The sequence below is a fragment of the Vipera berus genome (genome assembly GCF_964194415.1).
Source record: "Vipera berus genome assembly, chromosome: 17".
Lineage (NCBI taxonomy): Eukaryota > Metazoa > Chordata > Lepidosauria > Squamata > Viperidae > Vipera > Vipera berus.
Genome location: NC_138220.1, coordinates 1,028,585 through 1,053,615, shown reverse-complemented (window position 1 = coordinate 1,053,615; position 25,031 = coordinate 1,028,585). Strand labels below are relative to the sequence as shown.

General features: G+C 42.9%; 3 protein-coding genes and 1 long non-coding RNA gene across 9 annotated transcripts; 3 read left to right on the top strand and 1 right to left on the bottom strand.

Moving 5' to 3' along the window:
* Positions 1 to 261: 261 nt before the first annotated feature.
* On the top strand, positions 262 to 4,021 carry LOC308675738 (phospholipid-transporting ATPase VD-like; the record flags this gene model as incomplete). The annotated part of the gene is made up of 9 exons (XM_081341261.1): positions 262 to 292; positions 407 to 704; positions 1,407 to 1,601; positions 1,876 to 2,080; positions 2,287 to 2,372; positions 2,590 to 2,696; positions 3,199 to 3,330; positions 3,664 to 3,779; positions 3,968 to 4,021. The coding sequence occupies 9 exons, from the start codon at positions 262 to 264 to the stop codon at positions 4,019 to 4,021; spliced, it is 1,224 nt and encodes a 407-aa protein (XP_081197387.1).
* Positions 3,297 to 23,497, bottom strand: LOC308675945 (platelet glycoprotein 4-like; the record flags this gene model as incomplete). 2 transcript variants are annotated; one of them, XM_081341615.1, is made up of 13 exons in its annotated part: positions 4,492 to 4,514; positions 13,560 to 14,947; positions 15,395 to 15,449; positions 16,075 to 16,148; positions 16,689 to 16,807; positions 17,314 to 17,498; positions 17,595 to 17,664; positions 18,382 to 18,428; positions 19,374 to 19,465; positions 19,663 to 19,845; positions 20,088 to 20,232; positions 20,511 to 20,671; positions 23,378 to 23,497. In XM_081341615.1, the coding sequence occupies 12 exons, from the start codon at positions 23,495 to 23,497 to the stop codon at positions 14,768 to 14,770; spliced, it is 1,431 nt and encodes a 476-aa protein (XP_081197741.1). In that variant the 3' UTR covers positions 4,492 to 4,514; positions 13,560 to 14,767. The 2 variants fall into 2 exon arrangements, with proteins under 2 accessions (XP_081197742.1, XP_081197741.1); XM_081341616.1 differs by lacking the exon at positions 13,560 to 14,947 and having other exon boundaries at positions 3,297 to 4,514.
* Positions 5,046 to 6,424, top strand: LOC308675933. Its single transcript, XR_014028241.1, has 3 exons — positions 5,046 to 5,105; positions 5,743 to 5,925; positions 6,301 to 6,424. It is a non-coding gene; the product is annotated as an uncharacterized lncRNA (long non-coding RNA).
* Positions 7,680 to 12,939, top strand: LOC308675946 (phospholipid-transporting ATPase VD-like; the record flags this gene model as incomplete). Of its 5 annotated transcripts, XM_081341618.1 has the most annotated exons (6): positions 9,897 to 9,991; positions 10,837 to 11,037; positions 11,291 to 11,371; positions 11,742 to 11,846; positions 12,138 to 12,325; positions 12,813 to 12,939. In XM_081341618.1, exons 2-6 carry the CDS (start codon positions 10,894 to 10,896, stop codon positions 12,937 to 12,939), a joined length of 645 nt encoding a protein of 214 aa, XP_081197744.1. In that variant the 5' UTR covers positions 9,897 to 9,991; positions 10,837 to 10,893. The 5 variants fall into 5 exon arrangements, with proteins under 5 accessions (XP_081197747.1, XP_081197745.1, XP_081197744.1 ...); XM_081341621.1 differs by lacking the exons at positions 10,837 to 11,037; positions 11,291 to 11,371; positions 11,742 to 11,846; positions 12,138 to 12,325; positions 12,813 to 12,939 and adding exons at positions 7,680 to 7,914; positions 8,668 to 8,852; positions 9,072 to 9,357; positions 10,091 to 10,213 and having other exon boundaries at positions 9,794 to 9,991; XM_081341620.1 differs by lacking the exon at positions 9,897 to 9,991 and having other exon boundaries at positions 10,624 to 11,037; positions 12,170 to 12,325; positions 12,813 to 12,936.
* Positions 23,498 to 25,031: the final 1,534 nt, after the last annotated feature.

Genomic DNA, 25,031 nt, shown 5'->3' with positions numbered 1-25,031 from the left:
TTTTGTGAAAGGTTTAGAGGTGCTGCTGAAAAAGAAAAAAGGAGCGTATGTTTATCCACTGCAAGGCTTGCCGTTGGCAGCCCCTGTTTTCACTTTTCCTTGCACCCAACACGTTCCCATTTGGACGCTCAGTCCACACACACCTCCTCATCTCTGCTAGCAAAAAAAATAAAAAATGCTTGGTATTTATCTATTAAACAACAGCCAACACCAAATGCATTGAACAGGCCAATCGGGAAAGAGAAATCCAGTCATGCAAAAATGTACAGTATCTGTGTATCCGCCTCAAAAGGTACCGCACAAAACTATTAAAATTAAGAGGATTGAATAAGAAGTGGGAAAGGACCAGGGATTTGGGTTTGCGACAATCACTCGACTTACTTTTTACTCTTACTTTTTCTTCCAGATTTGCTAAGTTCTTTTTCTCAGAAGATGGCAGAAAGGCTGTGGGGACTGCGATATTGTCGCCGGTGGCTGAAATCGGCCTTCAGCAGGCGGAACAAAATTAGACCCAATGCTCCGAGTTGCGAGACTCTCTTCTTGCCTGAAAAATCGAAGAAACACAGAGTAGTTATTCCTTGGTCGGCCCATTTTAAAGACGAGCATAAAAAAGCAAGCAACCTTTACGTGAACAACAAAATACGGACTACAAAATACCGGTTTTGGTCCTTTATACCCAGGAATCTCTTTGAACAGTTCCATAGGTGACTCATTTGTTTACTCATTTAATTTGAGTTATATGGCCAACTTCCCCATAATTCATAATTCAACTAGACACAAAGACAGTTTTCCCCCCATGCCCTCACTCTGCTAAACAGCTAATTCCCACAACACTCTCTTATGGCCTAGAGCAGTTTTACTATTATCCTTCTCATCTTTCCTATTATCTATTCCTTTAGCATCTCATGACTATAACTTTGTTATTGGTTTCTTATGATTTGTGTTGATTGCTTTTATTTAGTATCTCGTGGCTGTCAGGCTGAGTGTTCTATCTTATCATTTATGAAGATTGTATTTGATGATTATGATCATTATCACTTGTGGCTTGTATGCACACTGAGAGCTTATGCACTGGAGACAAATTCCTTGTGTGGCCAATAAGGAATTCTATTCCATTCCATTCATTTTCTCTTCCGTTCCGTTCCGTTCCATATTCTAATTCTATATTCTGTAGTCTGTTTTTTTCTTTCTATTTCTATTCCATTTCTATTCTGGAGTCTCAACATGTTTTTTACCTTTCGGTAACCAAAGCTGAACTCTTTAAACGGAATGTTTAAGTAAAAAAAAAAAAAAGACAAAAATTTGGATATTTGAGAATGCACGTGATAAACATCTACACAATGGTTTGGTTAGGCACACTGTGTCTCGTATGTTTATCTCTCTGTGTGTGTTTTGTTCTGTTTCAGAGTTGCCAATCTGTACTTCCTATTCATAGTGCTGCTTAACTGGGTTCCAGCGGTGGAAGCCTTCAAAAAGGAAATCACCATGATCCCGCTGTGTGTCGTTCTCACCATTATTGCGGTGAAAGATGGCTTGGAGGATTACACAAAGTACAAACTGGACAAAAAGATAAACAGTTTCATCACCAGAGCATATTGTAGGTCAGTCACGCGGCATACGCAACATAGTAGGACCTCAGTTTAACAGATGCCCATTTAAGGGACTGAGTCTGAATTTTGATCACACGGCCACAGGGATGCTGTGACCGTCGTGTGAAAAACAGTCCTGCGTCCCTTTTTTCAGTCATGTCGTAATTTTGAGCGGCCACTAAACTGTTGTAAGTAGAGGACTGGCCTGTATCAAACCACGGCGTGCTCTCGTTTCCCGTTTGCTTCACGCTTTTTTGAGCTCCCCTCCTCCCCCCTTCTTTCCCAGAAAAGAGAGGGACTACGTGGATAAGTTCTGGAGCGAAGTCGCCGTGGGTGACTTTATCCGACTGTCGTGTAACGAGGAGATTCCGGCGGACATGATCCTGATCTATTCCAGTGACGGGGATGGAATCTGCCACCTTGAGACCTCAAGCCTAGACGGAGAGACCAACCTGAAGCAGAGGCAGGTGGTGAAAGGCTTCGCCGAGCAGGTGTGGAGAAAACACGAGTCATCCTCAACTTACAACAATTCATTTAGTGACCGAAGTTACAACGGTACTGGAAAAAGGCACTTGGGACCGTTTCCCCCCCCCGTGTCGGCTAGCATGGATAGAACTCTCATTATTTCTAGAAATTATAACATTCTGCACCTGGATTTTTTATTATTTTTTTTTGTTTTGATCTTCCTCTTTTGCAGGCCTATGAAATTAATCCAGAAGATATTATATGCAGAATAGAATGTGAAAGTCCTAACAATGACCTTAACTCCTTCCGCGGCTTCATGTAAGTAGTTTGAAGATGCTCTTAAACATCCTTGCTGCTGTTTGAGTGAAAACAAAACAAAACGTTGTGGTGCTCTTTTTCTAAGCAGCACTACAGATAGTCCTCAGTTTACAACCCTGAACAAAGGTCTCACGTAACACTCGGGGCCGGATTGTGGTCTGCGTCACAGACTGTCTGTACCAGTAAGAATTAATCTTAGATTTCCGTTACTTTACAGTGAGAATGTGGATCAGGAGCAAGTGGGCCTAAATAAGGACAACCTTCTGATGCGCGGGTGTATTGTCAGAAACACCGAAGCCGTCGTCGGGATTGTGGTGTACGCAGGTGGGTGCCATGCCTGGATTGTGCAGGAGCGAAAGAGGTACCGACCCATTCGTTGGGTAAATTAGGAAATCACAAAACACGGTTCCAGAACTTTTAGCAGTTAAATGGAAAAGATTCTATGGAAGCAAAGTTCTGTAAATTGCATGGACGTATCGCCTGTGCTGGTATCTTGGTCCCAATATTTTACGTAACGGTTCATTCGTCTTTTCACTCATTCATTCCTGGAACAATCCACCCTTCCCTTCCGAAGGCCCTTTATTTAGCAACAAAATAAAAATTAGAATTGGGTATGCGTCCTGAATAAGAGCAGGCAAATTCTCTACCCCTTGTTTAAAAGTGAGGACTGAAATGGGATTCTTGTGCCATAAAAATAAGGACTACGGGTGACCACATAAGCGTCATGCAACGTTCCTCCCCTTCTTCGTCAGTTAAGGATTTGCTTTGCATTCCAACATCCAACGTGTTTGTTTGTTTTTGTGTGTGTGTGTGTTTGTGTCGCAAGGTCACGAAACAAAAGCCATGTTAAACACAACAGGAGCTCGCTACAAACGAAGTAAACTAGAGAAGAGAATGAACGGGGATATCCTCTGGTGTGTGTTGCTTCTGATAGTGATGTGTTTTATAGGAGCGATCGGTAAGTTAAAGGCAAGACTTAACTGACGTATAAAAAGGGGGAAGTCAGAAGGGTTTTTTTATTTTAACGTTTTGTGTGTTTACTTCTTATTTTACTTTTAGTCTTTCAAATTTGCTAAACCTGATTGGAGAGAGAGAGAGAGAGAGCAATATACCAAGAACAACACGATAGATATTTTAATATCAAGTAATTTAGCTTAAGACCGAAACTTCTATTGTACAACATATACTTTTGATATATGCTCTTCCTTCGTTGTTTGAAAGAACAATAAATCGGGTTTATTGTTTGAGGTTTCATTGCCCCCAAATCTTTATTTCTTTTCTTTCCTTAAAGGCCACCAACGTTGGCTAAGTGCCAACGAGAGACCCCCTCTCTACGCAAGTGGCAAAGAGCTCCCCGCAGGATTGGGAGGTTTCTTAATGTTCTGGACAATGATAATTTTACTGCAGGTAAAATGGCCCAGCTTTTCTGATTTATGTCCCTGTGATCCTGAAAGAACTGGGTTGAAGCAATGTTTTTCTTCTAGAGGCACTCCTTCACTTACCACTATAATCCAGCCCCAAATTTCTGTTGCCAGGGTGACATCTTTTCTAACCAGATGTGTATTTTTGTCCAATTTTTTTTTTTTTTGCTTTAGCACACCCAACGCAATAGGTGCCAGATTTTTGGTGACATTTGCAACATTTGCTAGATCTATTTTAAAACTTTTTTTTGCTAAATGTTTAACATTTTAAAACATTTTGGGCTAGCCTAGCAGGGGGTAAGTGCCATCTTCGCATAGGACATCTTATAGAAGTTTTCTTTGTCAGAGGTTGTTGCCGTTGCCGATTTATTATAAATTAAAAATCGCCTCGCAGGTCTTGATCCCAATCTCTCTCTACGTATCGATTGAATTTGTCAAACTGGGACACATCTTTCTCATCCGAAATGACCTCGATTTATACGACGAAGCCTCCAATCGAAAGATTCAATGCGGATCGCTGAATATCGCAGAAAATCTGGGCCAGATCGAATACGTTTTCTCAGACAAAACCGGAACGCTGACAGAGAATAAAATGGTGTTTCGCAGATGCAGCATTGCGGGACTAGAATACGGCCATGAAGAAAATGGTAAGACGGAGCGGTTCCTTTTGATAAAAGGCAACTAGTCCTCGGTTTACAGCGGTCCATTTAGCGAAAGGAATCTGAAAAGTAGAGAGCAAATATTTTCATATTCGTATCAACGCTTCTGAGGTGCCCCGATTTATAGGAATACCTAATTCACTGGACAATTTGATGAGTTTAAAAAAAAAATAAATTTAAGGTCAGCCTCAATCATTTCTCCTGAAGGGGGTCCACAAATAGTCCTCGGTTTATGATGATTCGCTTAGTGACCATTCAAGCACTGAAAAAGCAACCAGGGACCATTTTTCACACTTGCAACCCCCAGGGTCAGGTGGCCAGAAAGGTTGTGAAACGGGGTAAAATTCATCAAACAAACGTCTCGCTTAGCAACTGAGATTGGGGGTGCTCGGTGGTGGCTTCATAAGCCGAGGACTGCGCGTAACGCAGCTGTTTTTTCTCCACGACTAGCCAAAAGACTAGAAACGTACCAAGATTACGAAGAGGAGGAAGAGGACGCGGCCTATTTTGCCTCCTACTCTTCGCTGAGGCACGCGGCCAGGGCGAGGTTCTTCAGCCACAAATCCAGCGAGTTTCTGAATTCCCGGATCCTTCGCAGCAACAGCAGCATGGGGCTTGGTGGTGGGAGACAGCTAGCTTTCAGCAGCCCTCTGGTAAGGGCTCCCGAATTCATCTGTCTTTGCCCGAGAGCCCAGCCAAGTTGCCAACATATTCTCCTCCGTTCAGATGCTTCTTTAATGACCCCGCCAAATAAATTATTTCTCGGCCTTTTTATCTGAAGGAGACCTAAAATGCAGCTTTCCATACTTTGGAAAAGACAGGCGTCTGAGCGTGCAGAGTCTTATTGCACTGAGATAACCCAGGTGTAAACACAGTAAACAGTGGTTTGTATTGAATGGAGGCTTATCTTATACTAGCTACAATATCATAACTAGGAACAACCTGCATACATGTGCTAATGCAGCAGGATCCAACCCACAGCAGTTACAACAGGAAAAACGGAAAAGAGAAAGCAGAGCACCTGAACTCTGTCTTTTAGACAAAGGCTCTTAAAGAGACACAGACCCTGCTGGCTCTTAAAGAGACACAGACTCTGCTGAGTCATTCCCATCATTCCATCTTAAATTACATCAGCTGGTTAGCTGTTAAATTATGACCTTGACAATAGGCTTTCAGCCTCATCCTTGCTGTCGTTAGAAAGCACTTTTTAAAAAATAACAAATCGGCACAGGACTGAAATGGGGAAGAAAAAAACAACAACTGACTTTGTTCTTTTAATATTACCCACAGGAGACGGACGTTGTGCCAGATATGCGACTATTAAAAAAAGTGAACCGGATCTCATCGAAAGCATACTCTTACCCAGGCAAGCAGAAGCTGATCCCGGAAATAGTGTACATCGCTGAATTCTTCATAGCCCTGGCAATTTGCAACACAGTGGTTGTCTCAGAACCTAACCAACCACGACTTAAGGTGAGTATAGAGGATAGAGAATCCCAGATGTTCCATATAGCAGGACCTTGGAGGCCTTCTACTCAAGCTGGAGACCTTATACCATTCCAGATAAGTAGCTGTCCAGTCTCTTCTTGAAAACCTCCAGGGATGGAGCACCCACAGCTTCTAGTGGCAAGCTGTTCCACTGGTTGATTGTCCTCCACGTTAGGTAATTCCTCGTTAGTTCTAGGTTGGTTCTCTCCTTGATTAGTTTCCATCTATTATTTCATTTTTGGATTATACAGCGTGTTGAGCCATATTGATTTACGACACAGGATCATGCCTCCAGAGAGACCCCCCCCCCAAGACTGTAATCCTTTTTTTAATATGTACAGATCATTCCTTGTTTTACAGAGGAGGTGGTCTTCCATGGTCATGATGCCAGCTTTAAACCTGGGCGAATTTAAAAATATATTCCAAAGGTTGTCGAGTCGCAAAGCGAGCTTGCAAACTCCAGATTCTTCGGGAGGACAAAAAGAGAGTGCCAAAAAATCCAGGAGGTTATCTGTTCACGTGAAGTTTCCATCTTCGCCAGCAGAGTTATCAGACACCATGGAAATGCCAGTGGGGTCACCTAGCCCGAAAAAGGCAGACATTTTAAGATTACCAGATGACCGCCCAGACCAATCGTACGAGTCGTTAAATATTCCAGAGATCTGTTACGAGGCTGAGAGTCCCGACGAAGCGGCCTTGGTGCATGCTGCCAGGGCTTACCAATGCACCTTGAAAGCTAGAAGTCCCGAGCAGGTGCAGATTGACTTTGCGTCTTTGGGAATGTTAAAGTTCCAGCTTCTGCATCTGTTGCCTTTCGACTCTGTCCGGAAACGAATGTCCGTGGTGGTGAAGCACCCCATTTTGAACCAAGTGGTGATGTACACGAAAGGGGCAGATGCCACCATCATGAATTTGCTGGATCTGGGATTAGCAGGTTAGCAGGGGTGGGGAGAAATGCTGCCAACGTGTTTGGTTCTGAAACGACGGTTGGTCCTTGAATTATGGCCACAAAGTGGGAGTTTTGCCCCCCATCTTACGACTTTGCTTGCCACCCTTCTTGAGTGAATCACCGCCGTGGATCGGTTAGTAAGCTGGTTACTAGTCTGGCTTCCCTGTTGACTTTGGTGGTTAGGATGCAAAAAAGGGATCACATGATCCTGTGGTCACCGCAACCGTCATAAATAGGAGTCAGTTGCCAAGCCTTTTGAATTTTGATCACGTAACCACAGGGGTGCAGCAACGGTTGTAAGTGTGAAAAAGGGTACTAGGTCATTTTTTTCAACTTTCTACCAAACCGTTGTAAGTCGAGGACTGCCTATACTTTTGCACCAATCTTGTTTTCATCTGATGATTGGAATTTTGGTTAGTTGGACTTACATACACTGTAAGCCTCAGGGAATCAAGATAATTGATTTATTTATTTTTTCCAAAGCCTTATATATTTAGTATTCTGTCTTTTATTTAAATTCAGACAAAGATAAAATAGGGGCACAGAGGAAGATGGTACAAGAAAGAACCCAGAGGCACTTAAATGGTTATGCCAGACAGGGACTACGCACGCTTTGTATCACTATGAAGGTAATTTTGCAAAAAAATGATGAAGCCTAAAGAATTCACAAGAATCTCCTTTTTTTAAAGATTTCTGATATGAAAAAATTGACTTCATATTTTTCTCCTAGTTTAGGAAACAGCAGCCAGGGCATAATCAGACATCCCTGTTTGTTGCTGTGGTTCAATCCACGGCTGAAAATAATGGATAACATAGATTCTTCCTAGGGAAAATTGTTAAGCTGCTCTTTTGCGCCACTCTGTTATCGTGACAGAGGTGTGTTTTGGGGGCCGTTCAGGTGCTGAGCGACCAGGAGTACGAAGAGTGGCTGAAAGGACAATATGTAGCTGAGAGCAGCATAGAAAACAGAGAAGAGCTGCTTCTGGAGTCAGCAGAGAGGCTTGAAGACAAATTAACTCTGCTGGGTGAGTTGGACAAGCAAACTGAGGATAAACCTCAACCAGGAATTCTGGGAGTTGAAGTCCACAAATCTGAACACCGGCAGCGGTTGTATTCAGAAGGGCCACACCTTAGAACAGGGGTCCCCAACCCGCCGGTCCATGGACCGGCACCAGTACGTGGCATGACAGCAGCTGGTCCACACAAACAAGCAAAGCCCCACCCGCGGGATGCAGGCAGCACACAAAACCACGCCCCCTCCTGTCCGCGGAAAAACCTCTCTCCACGGAACCGGTCCCTGGTGCCCGGAAGGTTGGGGGGACCTCATGGCATCGCTTTATAAACGTTGCTAGCCAATCAACGTCAGACAATAGAGTTATCACCATGTAAAGAAGAAATCAAATGTTCCCGTAGACGCCCTTATTCCCTCCTCAATACATCACATCCGTGTACTTCTTTCCCACACCTGCATGGAATCGGTCCCTGACGCAAACGCTGATTTACAGAAGCAAGATAGGCATAGTTAGGCAAGGCTACCCAATTTGTTTCTTCTTTTTTTTTCCTAGTCCCAGTTACAAAACCTCTTGCATTCTGAAAGGTTTTGAGCCTCCACTTTCACGAAAGTTTCTCTTTTAAAATGCCAAAGGGAGCGGTTTGGACTATTGGCGAAAAGTGTTTTGAACCAGAATCTGAAATGTCATGCTAAAACGTATTTCGAAGGAACTAGTCATTGGAACATCATGAAACTGCGGGGTGTTTTGATTGTTTGTTCTAAATAGGTGCTACTGGAATTGAAGACCGGTTGCAAGAGGGCGTTCCAGAAACCATAGAGGCTCTTCGAAAAGCGGGAATTAATATTTGGATGCTAACGGGCGATAAAAAGGAGACAGCCATCAACATCGCTTATTCCTGCAAATTATTGGATGCGTCGGACAAGCTTTTCACCCTTGACAGTGAGAATTTGGTGCGTCTGCAGCTTTGGTGGAAGAACTGATTTCCCCCCTAAAAATGTTATATCTTTGTAAGACCTCAGGCTAACTTAAAAAACTCACGCAATTTATATTGTCCATCTCATATACGAGGGTGACTTCAAAAGTAAAGCCAGCGGCAGTGGAAATCACCCCTTACAGGCAACTGGGGTGAAACTTTAATTTCACTTGGTCTTTTTTCTTTTCCCATCCAGGAGACCTGTGCCCTTAAAGCCAAAAGCATTTTGGAAGAGATGGACGCCAGGACTTGCACCCCAGAGCCGGGCAGCACCCCTGGGACAGTGGCTTCCGCCAGGAGCTTTGCCTTAATCATCAACGGGCCGACGCTGGACTTTGCTCTGGACAAAAGGGTGAAGGACACATTCATGCAGCTTGCAAGGAAGGTCCGAGCGGTCATCTGCTGCAGGGCCACACCCCTGCAGAAGAGCAAAATGGTGAAGCAGATGCAGAGGGAGTTACAGGTGATGACGTTGGCTGTCGGTGAGTTGCATCTCCGAGCGCGGAGTTGTGTGAAGGTGCCACCTCTTCCAGACCTAAAATCCATCTTTTTGCACCCAGGATGTTCCATTGAATTTCTCAATGTTTCAGCGGTGCAATTCCGGACTGTCCTGGGACGCGTGCAAAAAAGGAGGAGGGTTCAGGGGCCCCTTTTACTCCCATGACATGATTGTCCTGGTGCAGCGTTGGTGAACCTATGGCACGGGGCCCTCAGCGTATAGGTTCTCCTGCTTGAGCAGGGGGCTGGACTAGAAGACCTCCAGAGTCCCTTCCAGCTCTATTCCATTCTAGGAGAGTGTTTAATATTTGAGGGGCTGCCCCAAAGAAGAGGGAGGCTCAGTCAATTTCCCAGGGGGTCCAAGAGCAGTAGGTTTCTGTGGCCGTCGACTACCAGGCTCTTGTGTGTTCTGCTTCAAAGGTGATGGGGCCAATGACGTCAGTATGATTCAGGTGGCGGATATCGGAATTGGAATCTCCGGGCAAGAAGGCATGCAGGTAGGATGACCCATGACCCTATACCTGGGGTCTTCCAACTTGGCCCTTGGATGACTTGTGGACCTCAACTCCCAGAATTCCTCAGCCAGGCACATAAGACCAGGACTATCAGACAAGCACAGTAAGTACAATTGATTCGATTAATCTGTGACTTCTCTCCTATGTGTTTGCAGGCTGTGTTAGCCAGTGACTTTGCAATTTCTCAATTCCACCATCTCAGGAAGCTGTTGTTTGTTCATGGCCACTGGTGTTACACCCGACTGGCTAACATGATCCTCTACTTCTTTTACAAGAACGTGGTACGTTAGCTACCAACTGTGTCCTGGATTTCAGAGGCGGGAAGAATGCATGGAAAAGGGAACAGGGTTAACGAGTTCAGCTGTCAGATGCTGGCCAGGGTGATGCAGACAGGCCATCTATCCCAGGTTAGAAGTTGCTAGGTCAATAATGTTTAGAGTCAATTAAATGCAGGTAGTCTTTACAGGTGGGAGGGAGGGAGGGAGGGACGAAGGAAAGAAGGAGAGAGGATAGAGAAAAGGAAGAGAGGATGGAGAAAGAGGGAGGAAGGAAGTCATAAAGGAAGGAAGGAACAGAAAGAGGAAGGAAGGAAGAAGAGAGGATGGAGAAAGAGGGAGGAAGGAAGTTATAAAGGAAGCAAGGAAGGAAGGATGGACTACCTGGAGTGTTACCAAAAACGGAGAGAGTCTGGTTGCAAAACTCACCTTTGCTGTCTTTGCACTAGCATTAGGGTTGATTAAGCTCCAAAGATTAACCAACATCGATCCCTCTTTGAGCCTCAGGGCTGATTCCAGAGCTCTGGAGGAAGTCGGGCAGCCGAGAGCCATAACTGCAGAAGACAAATGCCGTATTTCTGTAGTGCCCTGTGAAGTCCATTAAACTTCTTCCCTGGTGGCTCCCGCAATGCACGGTCGTCCTTCTTTTTTTCTCTCCTTCCAATCCTTGCAGGCCCACGTCAATCTCCTGTTCTGGTATCAATTCTTTTGTGGGTTTTCAGGAACTCCCATGATTGATTATTGGAGTCTGATTTTCTTCAATCTCCTCTTCACGTCGGTGCCACCCGTCATATATGGGGTTTTGGATAAAGATGTTTCTGCAGAAACTCTGCTCAACCATCCAGAGCTTTACAAAGCCAGTCAGAAAAATGAGGTATTTTCCATTTTTTAAATTTTTTTTTGGCCTGGCTCAACTGATTTATTGGTTCTTAGTTCCTTGCCACTTGAACCACCGTTTTAGAACTTGTTTCTTTTTAAATTTCCGAAAAAGTGGAGCTGAAAAATGTTCTTTGGTAGGTTTCTAACCGATGGGTGGAGAGCTGGTTTAGAGACGAGCAAAGTTAAAGGAAGGTTGATAATTCAAAGGGGCAAAACCGGCCACCCTCTTTTCTTTCTTCCCGTTTCAGCCGTACGTGGGTGTAGCCTTTGCCATGAACTTGGTGGATGCCTTTTACCAAAGCCTGGTTTGCTTTTTTATCTGCTACTTTGTAAGTATGGCAAAACTGCCTACTTGTTCCTGATCTCTGATATTTTAAATTTTGTTTTTTTAAAAAATAGCGCATACTCGTTGTTATTCGTATCAAACTTTACAGCGCTACCTATAATCATCGTTAGGAATCGTTAGGAATTTCTGTATCAAGATACCAACTAGTTTAATATTTCTTTATGTTATTACCACAGTTAGCAGTATGTAATTTTTATATAATATATAGAGATAGAGAGATAGAAATAGAGAGATAAATATAGATAGATAGATGTAAAGATGGATAGTGATAGAGATATAAAAAATAGAGATATATAAGAGAGAGAGAGAGAGAGAGAGAGATTTTTGATGGTTATATAATGGTTCCTTTGCAGACATTCCAAAATTCTGATGTAGATATCTATTCTTTTGGAAATCGTATGAACACCACCATGCTTTTCATAATATTACTACATCTTCTGATTGAAAGTAAAAATGTGGTAAGTATATTACACATTCATTCTAACATTCGGTTCACAGAATCATTTTGTGCCCTTAGCCCACTCATCAATTGCATTTGTACATAATAATAAACCCAAATTTATTCACCTTTGGCTACTAACCCTAATCTGACGGCTAAAACGTGAAGAACTTTAAATGTTAAGGCTAAATCCTCCAGGCTGCATGGGGTTAACCCCAGCCAAAGTCTGCCTGGACCCTCCTAGAAACGGAAGCCGATCCGATCGGAATGAAATTTGTACTTCCATGTTGTTGTTTTTTATTTGTTTCAGACTATTATACATTTCTCTGTTTTTGCGGGCAGCATCTTCCTGTATTTCTTCGTTCTTGGGCTGCTGGGGGCTTTCTGTGTCCTCTGCAACCCCCCAGCAAATCCCTACTGGATTATTCAGAGGCAGTTAATGAATCCGATGTTTTATTTTGACTTCACGATTGCAGTTACTCTGGCTTTGCTTCCAAGGTACTTTATGGATTTAATCTACCTAAATCTGCCACCCACCCGTCTTGCTTTTTCCCACACTAGCTCTCATCCAGCATGATGAGCAAGGAATAATAATAATAATAATAATAATAATAATAATAATAATAATAATAATAATAATAATAAGAAGAAGAAGAAGAAGAAGAAGAAGAAGAAGAAGTAGTTGGAAGGGACCTTGGAGGTCATCCAGTCCAACCCCCTGCTCAGGCAGGAAACCCTATACTTTCCAAGTTACTTTCCAAGTTTTTCCCAGGGAAATTGGCACGGGTGAAAACATGGAATTTTTGCATTGATTCAGTGATGAGTTCGCTTAACCATCGTGGCAAGAAAAGTCGTAAAATGGGGCAAAACCCATTTTAAGAAATGTTTCGCTTAGCTGCATCAGTTTTGGGCTCAACTTGTGTGGACTAGCTGTGTATTTAGCCCCATCCCTTCCCCCTCGCTTGAATATCTCCTTTCATTTTAGGCTCCTGTTCAGAGTAATAGAATCCACCATGTTTCCAAGTCCATTATTACAAGCCAGGATTCGCGAACATCACAGCCACGCGGAACAGAAGAGTGGACAACTAACACACACACCCAAGTCTACATAAAAACAGAGCGTTCCTTATGGAGCCCGGATGGTCGTATATTAAAATTTATCTTTCTCAGACAACGTTTTATTTTCACTGATCTATAACCAGCACCCATTCTGATACACAGTGATTCTGCGATTATCACAAAAATAACAAAAGGTATTGTCGTTTTATTGAGGATAGGATAAACTTTTTTTAAAAAAGGTATTTACTGAGGGATGTCTCTCTCTGCTCACAAACAGGGTCTGATGCTCGCAATGTGATTTGACTTAAACATTTGTTAAGTGAATTTGCCTCGGCTTACGACTTTTTTTTGTTGCTGTTACGTGAATCCCCGTGGTTGTTAAATTATTGTTCAGTGAAATTTGGCTTCCCCACTCCTTGTCGGAAGGGGATCACCTGACCCCAGGACATAAATACAAGGCACAGAAAAAAAGTAACTTATGATCCATATCCACACTTAACAACCGTCGTAGCATACAGGGGATCACGTTATCCAAATTCAGACTTTTGGCCACTGGCTCATGGGGTGGGCTGGACAGAAACCCACATACCCAAACAGGCTTTTTTTATAAGTCCTTTACTAGCAAATATTCTACATTTCTAGGTCTTCCTTTTTCCTTTTCAAAAAAACTCACAGGCTTTGGAGACAAGCAGAACTGCCTTCTCTCCATTAGAGGGGTGGAGGGTGAGCAGGAGAAAGGGCACACTCTTTTTCCCAGCCCAGCTACTCACTCGTGTAACTTGGGTCCCCGTTCTTTAACTCCCCACATGTGGAAATGTTGGCTGAACTGTGCAATCGGTAGACCCAACTCAGATCCAAATTGGACTTTTCCTTTTGTAGGAGCTGGGGGGAAAAAAGGGGATTTTCTCCAGATTTGCCCCAGACGTTCAGATTTCACACCAGTCTTTCTGGGGGGTGGTGAGAACCGCTCTTCCAAATGTCTGTGGACTTCTGGTTGGGGGAAAAACAAAACCTTATCCTTCACCGGTCTGTCCACATTGCAATATTTCCCCAGGGTATTTAAGAGCCCAACCCAAAATGACGCCAGGAGGAGAAGGCCCCCCTCTCTGCTTGAAAGTGAAAGAAATGGTTGCTTTCACCGTGCAGGCTGAGAGAAGGAAAAAAACAACCCACACGTGGGTCAGATAAATCCAGAATTGTCGGATGATTGATTTGAGAATTAAATTTCTACTGAAATGCATCTTGGCAGCCAAGATCCCCTATCTGTATTATTACAGGTAGTTCTCAACTTTCAGCACTTCTTCATATGTTTTAGCCTTAAATCATCTTTGTTGCTCTTCTTTGCGCTTCTTCCAAAGTCTCAACATCTTTTTTTTTGCAACGTGGGGACCAAACCTGGATGCATCATTCCAGATGTGGCCTTTATAAAGTGGTACGAATGCTTCACGTGATTTTGATTCTGTGCCTCTATTTATGCAACCAAGGATTGTATCTGCTTTTTGGACGGCTGCCACACACGGCTGGCTGTTGTTTAAGCTGCAGAAGCTTTTCTAGCCTCTGTTATGGATGCATGGAGCGGAGAGAGGTGAGCGTTGACACTTACAAATACACTGTTAAAAACAAAATGTGTAAGAAATGGCAATTTATGAGAGGGCACTTGCCCTGCACAACGGCAACTTTCCAAAATTCTGTATGTTTGAAAATCTGCCTTAGTTTGAAGCTCTTGTAGAATATTGCCTGTTAGCTGGAATGGTTGCCTGCAACAACATTGTTCCCTTCCTCTTTTCTTGCTACTCACTATTTTTAATGTCCCACGCCACCGAGAATCTGGTGGAATGGGGAACTCCTTCCAAACTAATGAGTTAATTAGAGACCTTAATTCTAACCCTTCCTTACTAATCTAGGCCTCTTGTCTTCGCACATGAAAAAGACAATTAGGACTCCCAGGAACATTAGAGAACCAATGATAATTAGGGTGAGTTGAAGGAAGTAGAGCATCTTGATCTTGTTAGTCACTTTTGATCGGAAAAAATCTGCTTTCTCATCATCAATTGTAGCCGTCTGGAGAAAAAAGAAGGAAAAAAAAAGATTTTTCAGCGTCGTTTAGCTGAATAATATAATCTGAATATCCAGCGACAATAATGTTCTCCTCTGTGCCCGGATAAGGACTAGCGGGCAATTGGTAATAATTTTGCATAAAACGGCGGGCCCAACGGTAACAGGAAAGACGACTTTTTTGCAAGGAACAGACTGATCCAATCGCCAGATGGAAAAGCAGCAGAAAGAGGGGGACAAGGAAGTGAGATCTGCCGATGCTTCTTCCCGGCTCTGAGAATGGGGAACAAGCTCTCGGTCCCTCCGCGGTGGATCGGCGATCATTTCCAGACCTTCCTGGGAATTCCCTTTTTTTAGCTTTTTCCCATCAACAGGGATTCCCAGATGGGTCCAAAGATGGGTCCAAACTGAAAAGGAAGGATCACGAGGACAGAAAAATGCAAACCTACTCACCTCATTCAGCCACAAAATAGGAAAGAAAAAGTAATGCTTGATGTTTTTTAGTGCTCTGTGGAAAACAAAAATAAGGGGGGGGGGAGAAAGCAGCGACATTAAAACAGCTCAGTTTTGGGTAGCTGTCTTCTGAGAATGGAGAAAATGGCTAACACACACATACATGTACATGTACATATACACACATAACACACACACACACACACACACACACACACACACAGAGTCAGACTTTTTTTCTCAGTTCTTCCTCCAGTTCCAATCTGATTAGAAAAGGCCACATTCATTTAGATCATTACCTTTGAGTAAAAAACTAATGGCATTTTCTGTGTGTGTGTGTGTGTAATATATCTATATATCTATATCTATATCTATATCTATATCTATATCTATATCTATATCTATATCTATCTATCTATCTATCTATCTATCTATCTATCTATCTATGAATAAGTTGACCCCCCTCTTCTCTTTGGCAGCCCCTCAAATGCTGGAAGACTGCTATCATGTCACCTATAATCCTTCTTTTCTCTAGACCGGCCTGCCGTCTTGCAAATTTTCACCCCCTCCCCGGGATGCGGTTGCCCATAAGCCACTTCTCCCGACAAGCATCCCTGTGGAACAAACAATCCATGACTCAATGTTTCCCCAATGGGGAATAAATAACAGCTCAGACTCACGTGATTTTTGAATTTGGTTTCACCAGTAGATTAACCTGCAACCTTTTGGAATAGTCCAAGGTAAGTCCTGTGACCTAAAACAAAACAAACGCCGTAAACTTTGCAAATGTGTGTGTGTGTGTGTGTGTGTGTGTGTGTGTGTGTGTGTTATAATGAAGGATGAGCAGCATTCAAGAGAGAAATAATGCATTTGGATGGTGGGTTGGGAAGGGTTAAACCAGCATTGGTGGATACTCAACAGCTCAGAAGTCTGCTTGTTTCAGGGACTCAATTTGCAATTAATTTAGACTGAAATTAGATCCGTCCATTTCTGAGGTGGCGCTCCACTTTTTAAAAGCACTTAGAATAAGCAGCAGAGCCCTACAGATAATCCTTACAACAATTCATTTAGTGACTGCTTGAAGTTACAACAGCCACTGGGGGGGGGGGGAAATGCCACGTAGAACCGTTTCGGCATCCCTGAGGACCTGTGGTTTAAATTCGGATGCTTGATAAACTGACTCGCATTTATGACAGCGTTCCGGGGGGTCACGTGATCCCCTTTTAGGACCGAGACGGCCGCAGATCTGGCTTTGATTTTGGTCTTAAAGCAGAGTCAAATCCTGCTCCCTTACCGGTTCCACATTCAGAAAAGTGCTGTGTTCTTCTGCGTTTGGCTTCATCCCTTCCACAAATTGAAAAAGCGTCTTACTTCCGCGCAGGAAGTGGGGCGAGGAGATGTAGACGGGTTTACCTGTGGCAGGAAAAGGGGAAATAAAGAGAGTTTGCAAAGCGGATTGCAAAAAATCCCGTTCTCTTAGTGAAGCCAAATGGGAAAGTGCGGATGTCACAGACAAAGGCGAATATAATAAAATGTCCCAGGATAATGTTGGGGGATCCGATCTGGACTGGTGGTTTAATCTTCCAAGCTTTGAAACTCTGGCTGGACCCCATCCTAGGGGAAGTGGCGTGCTCTTGATTATTTTGTGTGCGGTGTTTCTGTTTTTATTCTATTCTATTCCGTTCTATTCTATTCTTTTATTTCTATTCTATTCATTTATTCCTATTCTATTCATTTATTTCTATTCTATTCTAGTTTATTCTAAAGTCAGTGGGGAAGCCAGGTTCATTCAAGAACCAGGTTTCTAAGTTACCAACTGCAGGGATTCACTTAACCGCTCCTTCCAGCCACAGAAGAATCCCCCATATTCCACTCTGGGTCTAGACAAGACCTCCTTAGCCCCCTTTTTCCATCCTCACCTTTTTTGCAGGAGCTGATATCCAGAACTCCACTTGTACAGTTCATACGTCTGTGCTCTTCCGTGCAAAAGCAGTTATTGTCGGGGTTGGTAAAGGCTGAGGCAAAAGCCAGCGGAGAGATTTTGAAGCGGTAAAGCAGGATGCCTTTCACCGTCTCCTCCCTGTCAAATCTGGCGGAGACAGACCTGTATCATAAAAATAAGACGTGTTGGTTTTTGTCTGTTTGTTTTTTGTTCCATAAAAGTCCCCCTGGCAGAGGATTTATAAGTAATCTCTTTTACCTGCAAATATCTGAGGAAAAGAAGAACAGCTTTTCACTCTTCTTGACAAAAGGGTGGAACGAGGAAGCATCTGTAAGTTAACCATCAGAGCATCTTGTGAGTTGGGAGCCTCGCGACTCTATTTATTTTGGTCGTATTTATGTAGCGCGTATCGGAGGAGGTGGCCCTTTGAGAACTGAATGCAACGAAATTTCATTTTAATCTGTGCCTATTCTATTCTATTCTATTCTATTCTATTCTATTCTATTCTATTCTATTCTATTCTATTCTATTCTATTCTATTCTATTCTATTCTATTCTATTATTCTATTCTATTCTATTCTATTCTATTCTATTCTATTCTATTCTATTCTATTCTATTCTATTCTATTCTATTCTATTCTATTCTATTCTATTCTATTCTATTCTATTCCCATTCCATTATTCTATTCTATTCTGTTCTGTTCTGTTCTGTTCTGTTCTGTTCTGTTCTCACAACTTCTTTTAGTACAGCAATTGCAGCCAATTTTTCCCCCGCCTTTATAAATGGGCCACTGTTTTCTTGTTCAGCCTTGAGAACCTTGCCCCCGAAATCAATGCATCTTTCGGCTTTCAAACTTTCTCCTAGCCTTAATTTTTAATGGGGCAAAGAAGCAGTGGCACGGTTTTATTTATTTTATTTGTCGGAGGTGGGATCCTTAGGGTTTTCCCTACCTGGCGTGTTTTTTTTAATACGTGCCAAAATGTACCGTGTGTGTGTTCTAGGCATAAATAGACCTTTCATACTTATTTCCACTGACATCCTTACCGGTGCCATTGATCATGTCACAATAGCTTCCCCAATAGTTGAGGGTCCTTTGGAGAAAAAAGAAGAAGAAAAATAAGAGATGGCTGAGAGGACGCCACACAGTTTTCTTAGCTAAACAATTGCCTTCTGAATCGAAGTACGTCAATTAAACCAATTCAAGGTCTCTTAGACAGATAGCCCTCGACTTGTTGAGTTTGTTCAGAGGTTAAAAAGGCACTGAAAAAAGTGAGACGTGACCATTTTTCACACTTAACGGCCGTCACAGCGGGCCCCGTGGTCACGTGATCAAAATCCGGATGCTTGGCAACTGACTCATATTTAATAATAATAATAATAATAATAATTTTATTTGTATACCGCCCTTCTCCCGAAGGACTCAGGGCGGTGAACAGGGCAATAAATTTACAACCGTTGCAGCATCTCCCGGGTGTGGTGGTGTGTCAAGCGATCCCCTTTTGGATGGATGGATAAAGCTATATTTTCCCAAATATATGACACCTTGAGATTCAAGGTGCTGGTGATGACCTATAAAGCCCTAAATGGCGAGGGTCGGGGATATCTGAGGGAACACCTGCTGCCGGCATCAAGCTCCCTTCGTCCAGTGCGCTCCCACAGGGAGGGTCTTCTCAGGGTGCCGCCGGTAAAAGACTGCCAGCGGGTAACACCCAGGGGTAGGGCCTTCTCAGTGGGTGCACCTGCCCTTTGGAACCAGCTGCCCGTGGAGCTCAGGACTGCCCCCGACCTTCGTTCATTCCGCCGGGACCTGAAGACCTGGCTCTTTGAGCTCTCTGGCCCAGGCTGAGAATTTTTAACTGGGGTTTTTATTTTTAGGGATAATTTAATCTTTTTTAATTGTATTTTTAATTGTATTTTTAACTTTTGTATTTTGTATTGGTTTGATTTTTAAATACCCTGTAAACTGCCCTGAGTCCTTCGGGAAAGGGCGGTATATAAATCTAATAAAAAAAATAAAAAATAAATAAATAAAATACCTGCTATTATTAAAAGTCAGGATAATTCCTTTCTTGCTTAAATCGTCTTTCCCACTATAAATTCGGTAAGGGCCATCAGCTGTTCCGTTATACTTGAAGGAGAGAAAGAGAGAGAGAACAGAAGATTAATTTTTGATCCAACCCGGCTCGATGAATTTTTTTTTAGCGTTTTAAAATCTGCTGTACCAAACCTCAGTTACGTTTCACCTTCTTCATTTTCTGATTTTAGCAGGCATTGGCTGCTAAATCACCAGTAATTGATTTTCCCCCCCTCTGAGTTCATACTTACCGGATAGAATATGCCAACGCGTTTATCCATTTTTACGATTGGGATTTTTTTCAAGAAGGGATCTCCATAACCCCAGAGTATTTCTTTCACAGTTCTAGTTTGGAGGAATTTTGAATTTGACGATTTTATCCAGACATTCAACACGGCTTGAATAACACCACTTTCATACAAAGCCGGTGCAGCCTGCAAGAAATACCAATATTCCTATAACTTTTAGACACCAGAGTGCAAAACAACGCAAACATTTAAGAAGAGACTGGACAGCCATTGGTCTGAAATGATATAGGGTCTCCTGCCTGAGCAGGGGGTGGGACTAGAAGACCTCCAAGGTCCCTTCCCACTCTTTTATTCTGTACCCAAATTTTATTGGTTTATTCTTACAACTTAATATTCAGATGTGAGAAGCCTTAAGGGAGCTTGCTTACCACAACTGCAAGGTTCACGGTGGTGAAGGTGTCATTTTCCGGCCCAACTGACATATTGGGTTGAAAACGGATAATATTTGGCTGGAGGTAAGACAGAGTGGCATCTTCATATTCACTGATGTTTTCTTTGGGCATGTAACGCATCCTTGAAGAAAAAAGAGAGTCCACTTGTTAATATTTTTCTATTATTCTATTCTATTCTGTTCTGTTCTGTTCTGTTCTGTTCTGTTCTATTCTATTCTATTCTATTCTATTCTATTCTATTCTATTCTATTCTATTCTATTCTAATTCTATTCTATCCTATAATTCCATTCCATTCCATTCCATTCCATCCCTCTCCCAACTCAATAAAGTCTCTCTATTTGCCCTCTAATCCCTTTTCCGTGCCCTCAAGACATCCTGATCCTTAGGTCTTCACTGACCTGTAAGTGTACGGGCCTTTCTGCTCAAGTATCGGAGCAGCACCATTCTCCATCACCTCCTCTGGGTTCTGTACATCGAAAACCCAAAACTGTCGGTAAATGGGACACCCAGGAACAATCCAATTCTCGTAGGCGATTGTGCCATTTTCAATGACAGCTTCCTGAAAGGGGAATAAGAACGACATTTTAATGCGGTTTTTTTTTCTTCCTAAGTCAGTCTCAGAATAGACATATTTTCTATTCTGGATAACGTTTCCTAGAAAACGTCCTCAAGTGTTTATGGATGAGTGACATTTGAACTAGATGTTATTTTTATTAGCAAGAGTACTGGACTGTGCAGAAATGGATAGAGTTACACTGAAGATTAAAGAAAAAGAAGACACAGAATGTTTTCAAATATGGGATGTATTATTTCAATGGCTGGAAAAAGCGGGTGGAGATTAGGAATTTAATGTATATTATTAAGCAAAACAAATGGACCCAAACAACGTGTTGTTTACCAAGCGCTTACGAATTGTAAATGTACCAAAGTAATAAAAAGTTATATATATATAGGAAACAAAATGAAGTGCAGCGCTCAGCAGGTGCTCCAGATGTGGCTGCAGACCTAAGAAATCCTTTGAGGGTTTTGCTCACTGCTATTGACCAAAAAACAGAGTTCCTGCTTGAGCAGAAAGTTGGTCTAGAAGACCTCTAAGGTCCCTTTCCAACTTGGTTATTCTCTTATTTTGAGACGTATGTATGCATGTAAAAAGAGGCAGATCTTTGATCATATAGTTATACTGACTTTTTGGACCTCCCTGCCGACAATGATACAACTTTTTTTAAAAAGCACATTTCTGAAAGTTGCCTGAAAATAAAAGGGATTACTTTAAAATGCTCAGTCAGGGGGATTTTTACAGAAGTGAAGACCGAAAACGGTTGCATTTAAGAAATATCTTGGTGGAAGAACAAGAAAAAAGAACTAACTAAAAGCAATTTGGGGGGGAAAAAAACAAAACATCAGGGAATTTCCCCTGAACAGATGCCCTAAATCAGGCAAAGATTTTACACACACACACACACACACACACACACCCTTTATGGGAGACATTTTTTCCCCCCACAAATGAAGGTGAATATAAATGTCCCAGGATAATTTCTTTTTCTTTAAAAAAAATCCATTAGGTTCTCCTCAAAACACCAGCATGAAAAGGAGAAGGATTTGTGCAGAAGCTCTGCAGATTTTGAGTTCATGCTGGATCACAAGCTGTATTTCGACATTTTTGGAGAGTTGAAGCACTGCATATAAGAATTATGCCTCCTGCAGCATTTAAATATTGCACCATGGAGAACAGCTGAGTAAAATAAAGTTCTTCCTGTATCTACGGGTCACCCACGTCTCCTTGCTTCCAAAATGTAGAAGTTCTGGTATCTGAATGACAAAATCCTCAGTTATAATATGATGCTTCAGCTTTGACACCCTGCAGAGAGGCGTGCTTTATGGAGCTGACGGGTTGAAAACTTGCAATCAAAATTAATAGAATAACAGAATTTCACAAAGTTGAGGCAAGAGAAAGCTCTCGGGATGCAAAAAGATCTTAACAGACTATGTGAAATTTAATGTGGAGAAAAGCAAGCTTTTGCACCTAGGCAGGAACAAAAAAACCCAAAGGCACAGGTCCAGATTAGGCAAAACAGTCCCCGTGAGATGGATCTTGGAGTCCAAGTGGACGATCCCTTAAGCATGAGCCAGGCATGTGTAGCAGCAGCTAAAAAAGCTAACACAATCCGTGGTTGTGTAAACAGAAACGTAGAATCAAGATCACGTGAAGTATTAGTACTGCTTTATAAAGTCTTAGTAAGGCCACACCTGGAATCCGGCATCCAGTTTTGGTCACCACGTTACAAAAAAAGATGTTTGGGAAAAAATGGAAGCTTTGGGAAAAAATGCAGAGAAGAGCAACTAAGGTGATCCAAGGCCTGGAGACTAAAACATATTTATTTTTATTTTTATTTTAATTCCATTTATATCCCGCCCTTCTCCGAAGACTCAGGGCGGCTTACAAACTTAGCAGTAGCCTTCATTCTATGTATATGCCTGCTTATTAGGGCTTTCACACACACCTCCAAGCGGCATTATTACAAAGTCAGCTTATTGCCCCCAACATACCTCGGAAGGATGGAAGGCTGAGTCAACCTTGAGCCTGGTGGGACTCGAACCTGCACTAATGGCAGGCAGCTGGTGTTACTTAAGGAGGCATTAGCCCACTGCTCCACCAAGGCTCTTTTGAAGAAGAACGGCTGCAGGGTTTCGGTATGCCTAGTTTAATGGGGGTAAAAGGACCAGGGGTAACATGATAGCCGTCTTCCAGGATTCGAGGGGCTGCCAAAAAGAGGGGAGGGGTGTCAACCTATTCTCCAGAGCACCTGAAGGCAGGGCAAGAAGCGACGGATGGAAACTCATCAAGGAGAGAAACAACCTAGAACTAAGGAGAAACTTCCTGACAGTGAGGACAATTAACCAGTGGAACTACCTGCCTCCAGAAGCTGTGAATGCTCCAACACTGGAGGTTTTTAAGAAAAGACTGGACAGTCACTTGTCTGAAATGGTGTAGGGTCTCCTGCTTGAGCAAGGGGTTGGACTAGATGACCTCCAAGGTCCCTTCCAGCTCTGTTCTGCTTGACCAATTTCTAGAAATGGTTCTGCCTAGATGGAAGGTTTTTTTGTTGGAACAGCTCAGCAGTGAGATGGAATTATAAAATAAAAATTAAAAAAACAGGTTAGATGCAATTGTGGCAGGCTGAGGCTGGAAGCATCGGCTTAGGTCATGCAAAAGTTGAGAAGGAAGCAAGGCAAAATGCAGGAATTACAGGGCGTCTCTTACCTTTTTAATTGTCTTCTCAATGAAATGATTCCCAACCGGAATCAGAATCCCTCCGAAGAGAGCCAGCAATGCTCCAATGGCTGCCACAGTGAGCAAGCCACAACTTTGATTACACCCCATGCTTCTTCACACAGCTGCGGGTGGTTGCGTCTGCTCCTCCTGCTTCTTGGACCCCTCGTGTCGCCCTTATTCTGAAGCCTCCTCCGAATACGTACCGTGGAGACCTAAGCAGGTTTTCGAAAGAGATGGAAGGAGCAAACAGGGCATCCCAAAGAATCCCCCGGAAGCTCACTTTGCGCTCCTTAGGAACAAGCTAGACAATCATTTGTCTGAGATGGTAAAAGTTCCCCTGCTCGAGCAGGGGTTGGACTAGAAGACCTCCGAGGTCCCTTCCAGCTCTATTCTGATTGATTGATTGATTGATTGATATGGTCTAGGGTCTCCTGCTTGAGCAGGGGGTTGGACTAGAAGACCTCCGAGGTCCCTTCCTGCTCTTTTCTGATTGATTGATAATATGAGTATCCCTTTCCTTTGCAATGAATATGTTTGGCTTTGAGCTACCGATCTTATTGTGACGCAAGGCTGCAGCCCCAGGTACCCAACAGGCATGGTGAAAATAGAAGGCAAAACTGCACACAAACAGGTTCAATTTTAGCAACTCTTTCCTAGTCACCCATCCTAGTCACTGCTGGTTTAGGATAACCCCCAAACCTAGCCTATTTTTACTACTATCCGAAGATGCAAACTAACCTGGAGGAACTTCTGCAGGAATTGTAGAGCAGTGAAAGGCAAAAATCAGCCAAAAAAAGGGAGGAAGCCCGGAAATCCTTATTTACAGAGAAAAGAAGTTGCTATAATAACTCTGGAAGAGTTCAGGGTAGCATTGTCAGACCAGTGTTTCAAGAGTCCGTCAATCTTTTATCAGCCTTAGTGATTTTATTATTATTATTTTGAAATCAATCAATCAATCAAAATGTCTCAGGAGATCAGGAAGTAGTGAAACCAGCCCGGGACGACCCAATCTTCTCCTTTAATCTTCCAGGTCAGAAAAAGAAAGCAAGAATAGAATGAAGCTTGCACGGAAACTTTGCTTGGCAAACCAGTCTGAACTCAGCCAGGAGTGCGGTCCTTCTGAAATAAACCTGGATTTGTCTAAGTAGATATTGCAAATTCCAGGGGAGCAAGTTTGAGCGTGGAAAGAAGTTGGCCAAACCCATCTAAGGGAAGCTTCCTGTTTGCCAGCGCTCGGCAGGTGCCGCAATTCCCATTGTGCGTGGGAGGAAAAAAGGGGAGAGGAAAAATGGGAAAGGTCCACAGAGGCAACACCAGACAGGGAGCAGCTAGGAAAGGCAGAAGAACGCAGGTGCTCCTTCACACTTACGACCACAAGGGAGCCCAAAATTGTTAAGCGAGACGTACGTTAAGGGAGCTTTGCCGCATTTTAGGACCTTCCTGGCCAGAGTTATTAAGGGAAGCGAGAGGGGGATCACGGGACCTAGGGACACAGCAACGGTCGTAAGTATCAACCCGTTGCCTGGATGCTAATCACATGATCAGGGTCACTTTTTTCAGCTTCAAGAGGGGCTCAACCTATTCTCCAAAGCACCGGAAGGCAAGACGAAAAATAATGGATCGGAATTAAGGAGAGAAGTAA